Source organism: Prionailurus viverrinus, chromosome B1, assembly GCF_022837055.1.
Source record: "Prionailurus viverrinus isolate Anna chromosome B1, UM_Priviv_1.0, whole genome shotgun sequence".
NCBI lineage: Eukaryota > Metazoa > Chordata > Mammalia > Carnivora > Felidae > Prionailurus > Prionailurus viverrinus.
Genome location: NC_062564.1, coordinates 150,702,632 through 150,719,444, shown reverse-complemented (window position 1 = coordinate 150,719,444; position 16,813 = coordinate 150,702,632). Strand labels below are relative to the sequence as shown.

At 34.1% G+C, this 16,813-nt stretch overlaps 1 protein-coding gene across 1 annotated transcript in view; it reads right to left on the bottom strand.

Annotated features, from left to right (window-relative positions):
* Positions 1 to 16,813, bottom strand: part of LOC125164880 (transmembrane protease serine 11C-like) — a 52,263-nt gene that overhangs the window by 12,910 nt on the left and 22,540 nt on the right. Inside the window, exon 5 of the mRNA XM_047857617.1 lies at positions 15,137 to 15,300. Coding sequence (XP_047713573.1) covers positions 15,137 to 15,300 — 164 coding nt within the window. The remainder of the gene's footprint in view (positions 1 to 15,136; positions 15,301 to 16,813) is intronic.

Here is a 16,813-nt window from a genome sequence, read left to right as displayed (position 1 = left end):
AAGATTCTATGAGATGGAGCTAGAGTTGCCCCTGATGTTGGAAATTCTCCCTCCTTATTTTATGCTTTTTGCCTTTTACTCTTTCTTAGATCAAATACCACATGTGAGTCTGTCTCAGGCTCTGCTTTTTGAGAAACCAGGCTTAGATACTGAAATAACCAGATAGCATAACAAATAATGCTAATAACTAGGAGAGACTATGCACATTATTTATGCAGTGCATTTTTTTTTGGTGTTGAGTGTATTTTGGTATATTTTGATCCTTTTAAAATTAATACCCTTTGTGTGGTTTCAGTTATTCAGAACACTCAATTAAGTATGCCAATTTGTTTTGGATAAAAAAAATTAGTAATAAAGCGGACTTTAATATTGTCTACTCATTCCTAGACATCTAGGGAATATTTCAGAATGAGATCTACAATAGATGATTTTGTTGTGGGCCCCAAATCTCTGCAGAACTGCAAACCTGTTTAATTCATGATGAAGCTATATGGGGAGAGGGTGAACAAGTGAATCACAATTATGCCCCAAATTTCAGATGTAGAGAACTATGAATATACTAACCATTTCTACTTAAGGGTTTCTCTTCAAAAAATGAATCATCAGTTGCTCTATAGGTTAAATACTATATATGCCAAAATGGAGGTTCATTTTTATTATGCTCTTGCATTTCTATAAATCCAGGAGGGAGTATCCATTTATATATGACAATTATAGTTACACACTCTTACATTAGGTTGCACAACAAATCAAGGGGACAAAAGAATTCTTTACCAGAAAGTCAACTTGTTTGAACAAAAAGGCAGGACCAATTCAACTGTCAGATGGACTGAGTAGGTATGAGCCACACCCACTTAAACTGAAAGGTGGCTCATTTCCACCTAATCCTTCATAGCTGCCTTCCAGAAGCTAATTTTTATTGGACATGATACCTTTAGAGTTTCATTTTGAGCTTTGTGTGGTTAGTAAAATATACAAAACCATATCAAAAGTTTGGGAAATGATTTTACTCCTGTAACTTGACCGGAAAAATGTTAAATGCTACACCTTATGAACGAATTATTTAGAGAACTCTACTATGTTCACAGAACTTTCTTCTTTCTTTGAGGTTTCTTTATTGATGTATGTCTTGCTAAAGGAGAGAAATGTTTTTGACTTATAATTTGCTTTTAATAGTTGTATTATACCAGAGCTTAATAGAATAACTATTGCTTGGGTAGGTGAAAGACAGACAGGTACAATAAATGGGGGAAGTGATTTAAGCTGTCACTCCTTGGATTGAGTCACTGCTGTGGCTATTTGTGTTTGCTGTAAGTCTTTGGCTCACACTCAAAAGCTAGAACTCTTATGGATTTATGCTTGAATCAAGGAGTCAACTCTGTAACTTAAGGTACTCTGTTTACAATGTAACGTATAAAGGAAGTGACAACAAACAATGGCATTCCCTTTGCCAAAAGGAGATTCCATCAAAGGATAGATAATAAGACAAAGTGGTTTTAAAAAGCAGCTCAGGAACTGTGTGCTATTCTCCTATGGGCCAGGAATCAAAGACAATAGACATGGACCTTGTCCTCAATGAACTTGGAGTGTAGTGGAAGAGATATACAACTAAGTAGATAATTTAATATATGATTAGTGCTATGGCACATTTGTGCATAGAAAATTGGATGCACCAAGAAAAGTCACTTAGCATCGAAGGGTGGCAGGGGAACTAGGAATAGCTGATGACAAACATTTTTTGGAAAGGAGTCAAGCTATTAAAAATAAGTGGGGGCAAAAATAGCCATAATTCACTCATTATTGAACATTGAATTAGAAAAGATACCTAGGTGCTTTCTAAATGGGCTTTGAATCTACAATTATTTAATATTTGCTATCTTTCTGGAATTAGAAAGTAAGATATGCAAATTTGGATGTACTGGTAAAAGTCTGATATCCAGTGGAATATTTTCTTCTTTAAAAAATCTGAAACTTAATAATAATGAAAACTAAGCTATATGATTCTAAAGTATAAGGAAGAATTTTATAGTAGCAGTAGATACACTTATAATATAAATTTTCATAGATCCTGAGCTTTAACTCTACTCAGGTGAATTTATTTACTTTACCTGAGTCCAAATGCTAAATAAATTGATTAATCCTACTTTTCAGATAGTTTCCCTGAGGTTCTAGCATTAAAAATATAGAGGAGATTAACCGAATTCTGTTACAGAATGTATTTTATGGGATGTTTAAAAATTTTCATGTGTTAGGTCTGTGAAAACTTTAAAATTATAAATGGGCATGGATTTACTGAGCAAGGTAGCTACTAGAATTGTTTTATCACACAGGAATTATCAACCTTGGAAGTTCATTCATAATAATTTCATCTCCTGCCCCTTAACTTCCCCCCCAAAAAGGAGTGTGAATAAGACCGGTCTGAATTAAACGGCAAAGGAACAGAGTTGTGGACTTGGATTGTGGTTGAACAAAAGCTGAATTCTTCACACACTGAAGGTTTTGATTAGTTACGTGGCTGCATACTTAACCTCAATAAATGCTTTTCTTTGTGTTTCTAATTAGACTGAAATTATCTCTGTGGTTTCATATATATTTGTCATTCCTCAGAGTGATGTAGATTAGTTTTTTTACAGTACATATCTTTAATATGTCTGCCATTTTGACTCTGAAGATAACATTAAAAAATATTTTAAGAGTTAATTATAATAAATACATCTTTTAATAAAATCCTTTAATAAAATTAATAAACCTTTTAAAATTAATTAAATATTTAAAATTAATTAAACCTAATAACCAATTATATATGCAGGTAGTAGTTTTTAAGGTAGAAACTCACTCCATTTTTCTAATCTTAATGCATATTTCAAGAAATGTGAAAAATCCAAACTTATTTGGATCTTATTTGTGCTTCTTCTATACTTAGCCATTGTTGATTTTAAGCTTTGATAGTAGCACAAAAGACCACTGGTAATGAAGAGAGGACAAGACATGTGCTAGGGAGAATATTTAGATAGTTATGCTGGTAGAGTGAGCAATGGAAAATATAAGTGATAACATCTACCTTATGCTTTTGACATGACACGCTTGTGTTTCTAAGGGGTCCTTTTGAGGACACACATTGGAGAGAAAGTTAATATTTAGGGTAGCACTTTCACTTTTGTTCTCCCTGGTACCTAGACATTTTGTGAAGGTCTGCATTTTGATGGCTTAGCTCTGGTACAACACCAAGCAGAGAATACTTCGTGGATTTCTTTCAGTTCATGCCTGTGGCTTTCTTTAAGACCTGTCTTGAAAGGTAGCTTCTCCAAGAAGTTTTTCTTTTTTTTTCTTTCTTCATTTATTTTTGAGATGGAGGGTGGCGCGGCGGGGGGAGAGGTAGATTGAGAGCGGGGGAGGGGCAGAAAGACAGGGAGACAGATAATCCCAAGCAGGCTCTACACAGTCAGCACAGAGTTCCACTGAGGGCAGGATCTCACAAAATGTGAGATCGTGACCTGAGCTGAAATCAAGAGTCAGACACTTAACCAATGAGCCATCCAGGTGCCCCAAGAAGGTTTTCTTATTAACTCCCTCTTCTCATATGATTTCTTAGCTTTTGCTCTTGCCAATTTGCATATATTAGTTTTTGATGCAAAATAACCATCGCCTTGTAATATTTTATTCATGCTGAAAGAATTAATTTTTTTTCTCTGGAATTTATTTAAATTGCTTTTTTTCTTTAAGTTTTTAAAAATGTTTTATTTATTTTTGAGAAAGAGAGAGACAGAGAATGAGTGGGGAGGGCCAGAGAAAGAGACGGAGACGCAGAATCTGAAACAGTCTCCAGCTCTGAGCTGTCAGCACAGAGCCCGAAGTGGGGCTTGAACTTGAGAACAACAAGAGCATGACCTAGGCTGAATTTGGACGCTTAACCAACTGAGCCACTCGGTGTCCTTTAAGTTGCTTGTTTTAAACGTATTTTTCTACAGAAAAATAAATTATTCTGGAACTATATACTTTAAAAAAAACAAGAAAAATAAAAATATTGAGGTATTGGTTAATTGACCCAATGATAACCATAAGAGAATTTATAGATTTATTTTATGCAATACTGATGAGTAAATTTATGACAATTACATGGCTTTTGAAGTTGCACAAGTAACCTGTCATTAAACACAAACCACAACTATTCTCTTCTTACTCAGAACATATAGGACTCATGTTTTTCTTCAGAAATTCTACATAAGAGACAATAATGTAGAAGGTACCAAGAATGGAAAAACTGGTTAGGAAAATATTTCTGAAATCTTTAAGTTTAAATTTCTTCCTGACCTGAGTTGACAGACTAAGTAAAGAAATTTCTTCCTTTTTAAAAAAAGAGGTATTCATATTTTGAATGCCTTTTCTTGTCCTTTATTGATATTATTCCACATTATGAGCTTTAATGAAAGCTCTTGGAAGCACAACTTAATAATTTATCTGAATAATTCATCTGAAACCTGATCTGAAACTTAATAATAATGATAAAAAAGCTATATGATTCTAAAGTATAAGGAAGAATTTTACAGTAGCAGTAGATACATTTATCTACTAGTAGATCACCTTAAGGAAAAAAAACATTAAAACTGGCATCTAGTATATGGCACTTTCAGCTATTTACAGTATATTGCATTAAGAGAAGCAGGAAAGAGTCATATTTAATTCATCAGTAATATAAAAGAAGAATCAAAGTGGTTTTGCCTCATAGTTTTAGTATCTTTACAATTTTATATGAATGAATGCCCAAAGATTTTAACACCAAGAAAAAAAATCTCAAATAACCTAGTTTTCCATCTCAAGGAACTAGAAGAAGAATGAAGTGACCAGGAGGAAAGAAATAAAAAATATCAGAGAGGAAATAAGTGAAATAGAGACTAAAAGGACTATAGAAAAAATTGATGAAACTAAGAGCTGGTTCTTTGAAAAGATAAACAAATTTGAGAAACCTTTAATTAAACTCACCAGGAAAAAAAAAGAGAGGATTCAAATAAATAAAATCAGAAGTAGAAAGAAACATTACATCTGATACCACAAAAATAGAGAATCATAAGAAGCTGCTATGAGTAATTATAATGCCAACAAATTTGACAACTTAGAAGGAATAGATACATTCCTGGAAATGTACAACCTACCAAGACTGAACCATGAAGAAATAGAAAATCTGAACAGACTGATTACTGATAAGGAGACTGAATCAGTAATCAAAAAGCTCCCTAAAAAGTCCAGGACCAGATGGTTTCACTGGTGAATTCTATCAAACATTCACAGAGAAATTAATACTAATCCTTTTCAGACTTTTCCAAAAAATGGAAGAGGAGGGAACACTTCCAAACTCATGTTATGAAGCCAGTATTACCTGATACCAAAATCAAAGATGTCATATGAAAAAAATTATATTCCTGATGAATAAAGATGCAAAAATCCTCAATAAAATATTAGCAAACTGAATTCATCAATGCATTAAAAGATCAAGTGGAATTCATTCCATGGATGCAAGGATCTGCAAATCAATCAATGTGGGGTGGGGAGAGGTGGGAAAAATAGGTGAAGGGAGTCAAAAGGGGATTATTTTCCCGTTATAAAATAAATATGTCATGGGGATGTAAGGTACACCATGGTAACTTTAGTTCATATTGCATATTTGAAACTTCCTAAGAATAGAACTTAAAAGTTCTCATCGCAAGAACTTGCAAGAAAACATTTTTTCCTAATATGTATGGTGACAGATGTTAACTAGATTTATTGTGGTGTTCATTTGGCAATATATACAAATATTGAATCATTATGGTGTACACCTGAAATGAATGTAATGTCAATTATACCTCAATAAGAAAAGATTTTAGGTTGCTGGAATAGAAGATAAAATATTATTATTATATTTTAGTGGGAGTAACTCCATAGTGCTAGTTTTTCAGAGTCTTAAAAGATCGCCAGACTTCTCAAAGACATTTAAAAAATTCATGCTATGACTCATTTAAATCATATTTGTTACAACAGTAACTCAGAGAGTTAGGAATACGAGAGATAAAGAGCCAAATTCATCAGGACATCTAAGATCTAATTCCAAGAAATGTGTATGTTTTTTAAATGTAATTTTAAAAAATCCAACATTTTATTATGATAAATAGCAGATTTAGATGCATTTGTAATAAATAATGTTTACGCTTCCCTAATTTCCCCCAAAGGCAATATCTTACAAGATGTTATAAAGACAATATCTTCAAAGCTCTAGTACAATATCATATCCAGGATATTGACATTGATGCTGTCGAAGTACAGCACATTTTGATCATCACAAGAATGTGTCATGTTGCCCTGTTATAGTCACATCTACTTACTTCCATCCTACTCCTTCCTTAATCCCTGGTAACCACTAATCTGTTCTCCTCTTCTATAATTTTATCATTTCAAGAATGTTCCATATATTCATGTAAATAGATTCATACAGTATGTACCTTTTCTGGATTGACTTCTTTTACTCAATGTAACTCTCTAGAGATTCATCCAAGTTCTTCTTATTGCTAAGTAGTATTACATGGTATGATGTACCCAAGTTTGTTTAACCCTTAACTTCTTGAAGAATATCTGGATTGTTTTAAGTTTTTGGCATTTAGGTATAAAGCTGCTATCAACATCATGTATAAGTTTTTATGGAAACACAATCATCTGTCTGGGATAATGCCTAGGAGTGCAATTAATGGGTTGTATGGCTGTTGTATGTTTAATTTTTTTTAAACCAGATTATTTTCCAGAATGGATTTACACTTTACATTCTCATGAGTGCTATATGAATGATTCATTTTCTCCACATCTTTGCCAGCATTTGGTTTTGTCATCATTTAAAAAAAATTAGCCATTTTCATAAAGATGTAGCAATATCTCACTGTAGTTTTTTTGTTTTGTTTTTAAAAATTTATTTATTTTGAGAGAGAAAGAGAGGAAGAGAGAAAGAGAGAGAGAGAGCACACATGAGCAGGTGAGGGGCAGAAAGAGAGGGAGAGAATCCCAAGCAGGCTCTGTATTGTCAGAGCTCAGTGCTGGCCTTGAACCCACAAACTGTAATATCATGACCTGAGCCAAAATCATGAATCAGATGTTTAACTGACTGAGTCACCCAGGCACCCCTCATTGTAGTTTTAAGTTATATTTCTCTAATTGCTAATAATATCAAACACGTATTCATGTGCTTATTTCCCATGTGTATATTCTTTTTGGTTAAATGTCTCTGTGTCTTTTGCTGGTTTCTAAATTGATTGTTTTTTCACTGAGTTTTGAGAGTTCTTTATATATTCTAGATACTAGTCCTTTGATAAGTGGTATGAAAATATTTTTTTTCTGTCTGTAGCTTGTTTTTCATCCTTAATAGACTTTTGCAGAACAAAAATTTTAATTTTGATGAAGTTTATCAATTTTCCTGTTTTTGGAACATGCTTTTGGTGTCAAGTCAAAGAACTCTACCTAGCCCTAGATACAAAAGATTTCTTCTACATTTTTTTTTCTAAAAAAGATAATCCTGTATATCAATTTGGGGATAATTGACATCTTTACTATGTTGAGTCTTTCAATCCATGAAGATGATTTTTCTCTTCATTTGTTTACACCTTCTTTGATTTCTTTCATCAGTGCTGTGTAGTTTTCAGTATATAAATCCTGTATATATTTAATTAGAGCCCAGAAAGGGTGGAAATAGAGGATCTCCACTTAGCTTTTGCTACCATGGGTTGGGGTAAAGCCATAGTTTTTTTCCAATGGTGTTTTGGCTGCAGCAGAGCAGTTATTGTTTAAAAGCATTCTATCTTGCTATATTGATGCTTTTCTGGTCTTTTGATTAACGAAAGCAAGCCTTCCCCACCCCCCAACCACCTGCATTCTTGGGAGTTTTTGGATCACTGGCTTCTTCAGCTCCCATTTTAGAATGTATGAAGCAAACTGATGGGACTCGTTACCATGTTGTTTGGCCCTGAGGTCACCTCTCAGTCTGGGATCTTCTTAAGTTTGTTTTATATATAATATCTAGGGATTTTAGGTGTATTTAGTGGGGGGAATAGGGAAAAGTACATCTATTCCATCTTCCTAGATGGTAAATTCATGTATTCCATATGGCATATTTATAAAACTTTTTCTCATGCCTTTTCATCTATTTTTTTTTATAATCTCAAATTCTGACTCCTCTTTTTTTCTTCTTAATAAGCGAAAATATTCCCTAAAACTCTATCTCTGACTCTTCCTCTTTTCATCTTCTTATATTCTTTGCAATCTTATTCTTTTTTAGTATTTCATTATTATATTATGGGAATGACCATCATATTTATGGTTTTAGACCCAAACTTCCTTCAGAGGACCAATATTTTATTTCCAAATGCTTGATAAATAACTTTATCTGGAGAGGTATATTCTATCTAATACTCAAAATGTAAGCTAATCACCTATCTTCTACTTCTCTATTGTATGCTATTTCTATATGAAGTTATCATTCCACTAATTACTCAGACTTAAACGTTGGATGCTGTATTCAATTTCTCTCACTGTTTTGCCTCATATCAGGTATGTCAATTCCATTCTAATACTGTTTTCACTATGACAGTTCAGGTTTTCAGTTCTTCACACTTATACCATTTTAATTATTTTCTAACAAATCTGTCTGCTTAAAGACTCTCCCCTGTAGCTCATTTTACACAATATTATCAAATGAAATTTTAGAAACCAAAGCTTTGACCTTGTGTTTTTCAAAAATGAATGGATCTTAATGTACCCTACCAAAGTGCAGCTCTTTTTTTTTTTTTCTTTTTTAAGTGGGCTTCATGCACAGTGTAGAGCCCCATGTGGGGCTTAAACTCACAACCTTGAGATTAAGACATGAGCTGAGATCAAGAGTCAGACACTTAACCAATTAAGTCACCCAGGTACCCCCAAAGTGGAACTCTCTCTCTCTCTCCTTTTTTTTTTTTTTTCCAAAATGGAGTTCTTTAACCTAAAACTCATCACTCTTAATTTTGATTATGTTATAACTCACTCAAGCTGGACATGAGTGCAGTGGCTAAAAAGGCTTAGGTTTTTGGGAAATGAAAGCAAACAAGCTAGGACAAACTTGAAGAGAGACAAGAGCATTAGTCTAGCTATATGTACAATTGGCCTTTTAGGATTATGTGAGGCAAGTAGGCTGTCTGAAAACCCGTTTCAAACTTGAGATTATTTGGGCTTGATGGTGATTGGCAGTGCACTTTGGGAAGTTATATTAGAGTTCTCTAGAGAAATAGAAGTATTCATTCATTCATTCATTCATTCATCCATGCATTAGGAGGAATTGGCTCACAGGCAATTATGGAGGCTGAGAAGTCCTGTGACCTGCCATCTGCAAGCTGGACACCCACAAAAGCAGTGATGTAATTCCAGTTCAAATCCAAAGGCCTGGGAAATAGACTTCCAATGGTGTAAATCCCAGAACAAGGGCAGGAGAAAACCAATATTCTAGCTCAAAGTCAGGCAGAGGGAGAGAGAATTTACCCTTTATCTTTTTATCCTATTCAGACCTTTAATAGGTTGGATTATGCTCATCCACATTGGGAAAGGCAATCAGATTTACTCAGTCCACCAATTCAAATGTTAATATTTTCTGGAAACATCCTCACAGGTATACCTAGAAATAATGTTTAACCAGATATCTAGGCATCCTCTGGTTCAGCAATGTTGCCACATAAAATTAATCATCATACAGATCTATCCCAACCTCAGATGGATGATGCTGGATATCAGTTAGGACATGTCTGTGTTCCAGGTGTGTCTAATAGTTGTGTTATTCAATATTGTATATTGCAAACTCTAAGCTCAAAGTTGAATTTTAAAATTACCTAAAGAAATATTATTTTAATTAAATATCTAGGGTTATTGGAAGACCTTTTGAAATACCATCAGAAATAATGCTCCACATTTCTCAGGAGACTTAGCAACATTTTCTCTGGAATAAAGTCAAGAATCAGGAAATGAGGGGCGCCTGGGTGGCGCAGTCGGTTAAGCGTCCGACTTCAGCCAGGTCACGATCTCGCGGTCCGTGAGTTCGAGCCCCGCGTCAGGCTCTGGGCTGATGGCTCGGAGCCTAGAGACTGTTTCCGATTCTATGTCTCCCTCTCTCTCTGCCCCTCCCCCGTTCATGCTCTGTCTTTCTCTGTCCCAAAAATAAATAAAAACGTTGAAAAAAAATAACTCACTAGAACTTATATAATTAAGGATATAATATAATATATTTATATTATAATTTAATTAATATAATTTATGTTATAAATTAATAATTAATTACACATATAATAAATTATAATTAATTAATTAATTAAATACCCTCATTCAAAGGCTATTTGCTTTTCTCGGGTCATAATCTGACAGTACATGAGATGGAGACCTGTGTCAGTTTCCATGCCTACAGTGTAGAGACTGCTTGGGATTCTCTCTCTCCCTCCCTCTCTGCCCCTCCCCTGCTCTCTCTCTCTCTCAAAACAAACAAACAAACAAACAAACAAACAAAGGCTATTTGCTTTTCTAATTTTTATGTATAAGTTACTGTGAAATATGTAAATAGATTTGGAGGAGTTAGAAGAAAGAACATAGAGTAAACAAGTGACATCAAGAACTCTGCTTGACATTGAAGTATGAGAAAGAAATAAAATATAAAGAACAAATATAAGAGCTGAAAACTTGGGATCATTTATTGAAGGCATCAATAACCTTACTTCCCTAAATGCCCTTAGGGCACTACAATATCCACTATATATATATATATATATATATGTATTATATATACATATATATATTATATATATGTATATATATATATAATATATATATGTATATATAATATATATATATAAAATAGTATATATATACTTTAATGTTTCTTTTTTTTAACATTTGTTCATTTTTGAGAGAAAAAGAGAGAGAGAGAGAGAGAGAGAGAGAGAGCGAGAGAGCACAAGCAGGGGAGGGGCAGAGAGAGGGGGAGACACAGAATCCCAAGCAGGTTCCAGGCTCTGAGCTGTCAGCACAGAGTCCAATGTGGGGCTCCAACCCATGAACCACAAAATCATGAACTGAGCCAAAGTCAGATGCTTAACTGACTGAGCCACCCAGGCGTCCCAATATCCACTATATATTAATGAATTCCACAGCGATGTCAGAAAAGTAGGTGGAAATTTTGAGAAAGATTTTTGAAAAAAATAATTTTAAAGAGACTTTTTGTGTTTTATTAAAAAATAAAATATGAACTCTTTGGAAAGTTTGCTTTTTTAGAAGATTTATTTCCAAGGAATTTTGAATGGCCAAGGTCTTACACTAGTTAGAATACTTTAAGAAACCTTTTGCTGATAAAATAGGTTTATAGAGCTTAAGATTGGCTCTTGGTTAAGAAAGGACCCTCTGGGCAATAGTATGCTTTTAAAAATGTCCTCTAGGATTTATCAAAGAATGATTAGTTAGTTCAGTTCCTTAAAGCATGGTATGAATGAAGCCATGCATTGTCTCAGGATCAAGCCACATGAAAGAAGTGTGTTTTACTAAATCATCATCCATATCTCAGTGTTGGCCAGCTGCTCACAAATGAGTGGTAGGCCAGAGTTTCACTCTTCTTCTCATAAAACTCTTAACAGTGAGTCAGGACTGTCATCCTTGTATATAAAGTTCTGTTATTATTCTTTCTATTACTTCCACATAATTTGAGTTTTTACTTTAACCAATTATGATTTAGTATAAATATTTAAAATATTTCTCATACCTATTCGATAGATAATTAAGTATACCAGTATGTACAAGGTATTTTTTGTCGAAATGATTATTATTTTTAAATATGCTTATTAAAATTATGAGCATTTAACTTTATAAGGTATTTCATTTAAAATGCTTATGAGGCATTTCTTCACATTTACAAGGAATGACTTGAATTTTTCCTTCCAGGGCTTTCAGGAGAGGGCCACCATGTGGTCATTCTTGCAGTTGTGTAGTTGGTACATCTAGTCTAGCATTACATTTTTTCCTTAGCTCTTGGTGTAATAGTTTATGGCAGTGATAGTGAAGTACATCATAGTGAGATATCATTTGCATTGTTTTACTTGTTCTTTTTTCTCCCCTTTTTTGTGCATTAAAATTTAAATTACATAAACATTAAGTATCATATATATGTTTTGTTTTGGTTATCATACTATAAAATAACAAGATCATGGAAGTAGTCATATTATAAAATAATAAAGGAAAATTGGCTATGTTAACCAATTTTACCTATTGAAGTTATCATCTCTATTTTAAAGGAATGTGATAGTGTTTAAGCATAAGTGAATATAAATTCAGGTGTTTTGGAACGCATAAAAATTTTTCCCATTGAAGTCAATGGTATTAGGTTAAGGAATTTGCCTTATAAGAGATTTTTTTAGGAAACTATTCTTTCATGGGCAGGGGAAAACTATGCCATCAATGGTTTTTCTAGGTTTTATATTAACCAATCAACTTGAAAATCTTTGATCTATTGAGTTTAGAATTGATGGAGAAAACATTCTCTCTCACTGAAGGATACAGTCTCATAAATACTGATTGTTAGTACCTTGGAAGGTAGTAGAATGTCATTTTTTCCTGGAATTCAAGAATGACTGGAAAATTAAATTAAACATTGTGTTCATGGTTCTCAATAATTGAAGCACTCCTTCCATCCTAAATCTGGGAGTGGCAGTGTCTGCCTACATGTGCCAGACTTGCGATCAGCCCTCCTTAATTGGGATTCTGGAAGAGAATTAAGCTCTAACGCCGTGGGGAGCTTTCATTTTTATGAAATGAATGAACTCCCCCCTTTTACTACTGAAATATAATTAACATGCATTGTTATATTAGTTTCAGGTGTACAGTATGATGACTCAATAATTGTATACATTACTCTGGTCCATCAAGATAAGTGTACTCTTAATCCTCTTTATCTATCTGAAGTTCTCTTTTATGAATCTGGAATCATCCTATGTATCATCCTTAAGAGAACTGCCAACAGGCACTCACATCATTTTTGTTAGGGCTTAATTCTTTGTGGAACCTTAGATGCAAAAGGCTATATATATTCTCTCCTACTTTGGTTTTCAGTTGCAGCTTTGATATTGTGGAATTCATCAGTTCAGCCAACAATCACTTGCTGCTATATGCCAGCCCCTGCATAGGCTTGAAGATGTAATGGTGAGCAAACAAGCACATGACTTATGGAAGAGATGGTCAGTAATCAAATAATCATTTTAGTGAATACGTAATTAAACCCTGGAAAGTGCTCTGAAGGAAAGGAACCGGTTTCTCTGAGACCCGTGTTAAAGGAATCTGTCCTCTGCTGGGACTGCTGGCCAAAAATGATGACAAGGGTTTACACACCAGTTGACTGAGAAACCTGGGGTTGGGGCATGTTGTTGACAAAACCAGTTTTCAGCTGTTCTCATTTAGCAACTTGCAATTGCTGTTTGATTTTACCAGCTGATGACAGCATTAGGTCCAATCCACATCACACTGTTTCTACTGGATAAACTTAAAATGTATTTGTGTAATAATGATACCAATTATGTCTTTCATATACACTGAATCAGTGTGAGGTTAAATGTGTATACTTGTATATGTATTTATTTATTTTATAAACTTTTTTGTTGAGAGGAACAATACTCTTTTTCTCTTTCAAGTCCCCACAGTGCCTAGCAAAGTATTTGTACAGTACTTCATAACTGTTAAAACTAATATTTCATAATATTTGATTTCAACCTCTCTCAGCGATTTTTTAAGTTAGATATGGACTTACATGCTTTCTTTGTTAATGTTAAAATGGAGGGCAGAGTTTAAAGGATTTTGATTTGGGATGATTGACTTTAGACTTAGAAAAAGAAGCCAGATTGTTTTTTCACTAATTTGCAGATCTGCTTTATTTCTCTGTTCTTTCAAGGTCACCACACACAGGATAAGCTGTGTGAGAAGGAAGGTTCTAAGAGAAAGCATCTAATAACCTGAGGAGAGTCACATTTCAACAACACGATGACTTCTTATCCAGGAGAAGTATGTTCAGGTTTTGCTTTTTGATCCTTTTGATGTTCTATGCAAATGAACCCTTGGCCTAGATTTATTTTTTTCACAAACATTTCATCCTTTTAGTCCTTCCTATAGGGGCGGGGATACTTTTCTGCCCTTGGTCAAATTTGTTGTAGCTGAGAACTGATAGCTGAGCTTAGCTGTGCTGAGCGTTGGCTGTCCTTTTATGAAGACCAGAGAGACACTCATTATCCTGGGAATGAATATTATGGGACACTTTTCCCTGCCTTTTAGAAGCTGTCTTTCACAATACTGTTAGATGACCAAGAATAAGAACTGGTTTATGCAATTGCACACCTGAAACTAGTATAACACTGTATGTTAACTACACTGGAATTTAAAAAAATAAAAAAAATACATTGTACTTAAGAGTGAGAGAGACAAAGCCCATTAAAGGCCCATCAGGAAGTAGGTTTGATGTTAAAGAGATTCAAACTCATTTCTGTAATGTGGGAGTCTAGATTCTTTTTTTTCTTAATTTTTTTTTTTAATCTTTATTTCTGAGAGAGAGAGACATAGTGTGAGTGGGAGAGGAGCAGAGAGAGAGGGAGACACAGAATCCAAAGCAGGCTCCAGGCTCTGAGATGTCAGCACAGAGCCCGATGCAGGGCTCGAACTCACGAACCGCGAAATCATGACCTGAGCTGGAGTCGGATGCCCAACCGACTGCGCCACCCAGGCACCCCAGGAGTCTAGATTCTTGAGATATCCAAAGGAACTGAGGGAAAAATCATGACCCACAGAACAAGCTATTAAGAGTTTAAGGCTGCCTTGTTTTCTAAGGAAATGTTATTTGAGGCCCTACTTTTTTTTTTTTAAACTCTGTCATCAAGTAAGGTTTAATTCCAAGAATACAAGAATGATACTATATCAAGAAATTGATTGACATGGACCCTGATTACTTTAACAGTGGTTGAAAGCAATAATTATTGCATATGAAACTACGATTAAGGAGGGAAGTGTTGTTTTCATATTTATAACAGAACGCCATATTAAAATTAAAAGATGAAAATCATTCTATACCATACATAAAAAGGCTTACCTGAAAATTTAAATGAAGAAGAATCTATACATAAAGACCCAGGTTTTCCCTTTAGCTTCTGATATAAAATGGTTTCAATTCTATCCCAAAATTTTGCTGCATTATTTTTAAAACAGGACTTAAACTTCAGCACAGCATGTATTATCACTTTCCCTTGGGCTCGGCTGCAGAACAGAAAGAGACAAATAAATTATGCTTTTATTACTGAGCCTCGATCATTCTTAGAGGAGTCATTTTATAATTTTGTTAAGTAGAGCTCCTGGCAGCTATTGCACTCTCAAGGGAGTGGAAATGACACTTTGTGGACATGGTGAACAGTAAAGAGAGTGTGATTTAGAGTCAGGGAACTGAGTTTGTATTCTAGATTCACCATCTGCCAATTCCCTGACTACAGCAAGCTGTTTGCATTCTCTGTACTTACAAATTTCTTCATCTCTGTAACGGGGATAATAGTATTTCCTGGGCTATTGTACACACCATATAAAGTAATGTATATGGAGGTATTTTGTAAATCTCAGTGCTGTGCAAAATATACTTATTAATATAAATATGTCTTTGTATCAAAAATCCACCATGGACGTGCTATGTAGGGCTGATAGCAAATAACAAAATGAAACATAACAGGTGAGATGAGGGAATCGTCTATTATCTTGAATGCTTTTTGTTTGTTTGTTTGGTTTTTGGTGGAGGCACAACTTGCAAGGGTGGGCCTGTTCTTGTCGTCTGTTGGAAATTGTGACTGAGCAAATACATTAGACTGGATTTGTTTTATTTGTAATTCTGACTTGAAGATGTAAATGTAAAATCAGAAGTTTTAAAAGGGGGGTGTTATTACTGACTTGATGGGATGTCTATTCTGCTCTATTCTCTGTTTGTCTACCTCCTCCCCTCTTCCCAGGCATTTGTCTACATTTGTATATTTGAAAATCCACAACAACCTCAAAGTATGTGACTCAAGAGAGATCTTGAAAACATCCACTTGCAAACCTTCATAATATCCATGAACAAAACAGAAACCATGGCTAAGATCCAAGGTTTTCTGAGTAATAATAAAGCTTTATTATTTCAATAGTATTTTTGCAGGATAATTCTAAATAATAGATTTGCTAACTTCTAGATCACCCTTTTCTACTTTATGTTTTACCAGACACTCTTCCTTTGAGCACTATACATGTATTCTTTCCATTTCCTTTTGTACAGTATTAAGCATTTAGTAGTTGAATGTTAATTTATTAAGTATTCTCAGTTCTTTTGCTATTATGCCTGTGCAGTGCTAATATTTCTTCTGTGATTTGTAGAGATGAACCATTTATTTCTCATGGAATAGACAAGGACATATTATATTGCTTTGTTTATTTTAAAGATTTTGTCCAACCATGAATGTCACTCTGAACTTTTCTCCTGGGTCAAATAACAATCTAAAACTAAACTAAATATAGACATATGTATTCTTAATCTGACATCATCAAGAGTCATATGATCTTCTTTTCTACCAAAAACATGAACTAAAAGTTATTTTGATGTTACCTTCGCTTGACCCATAAAATAATCTTTAGTTTTATATGACAAATGCTTTTAATTCTTTGCTACAGTATTTTCCTTTCCATTCCTGAAGTTTCAGTTCATTCATTCATTCATTCATTCAATGAATGTATATTGTCCAAGCAATATATCAGG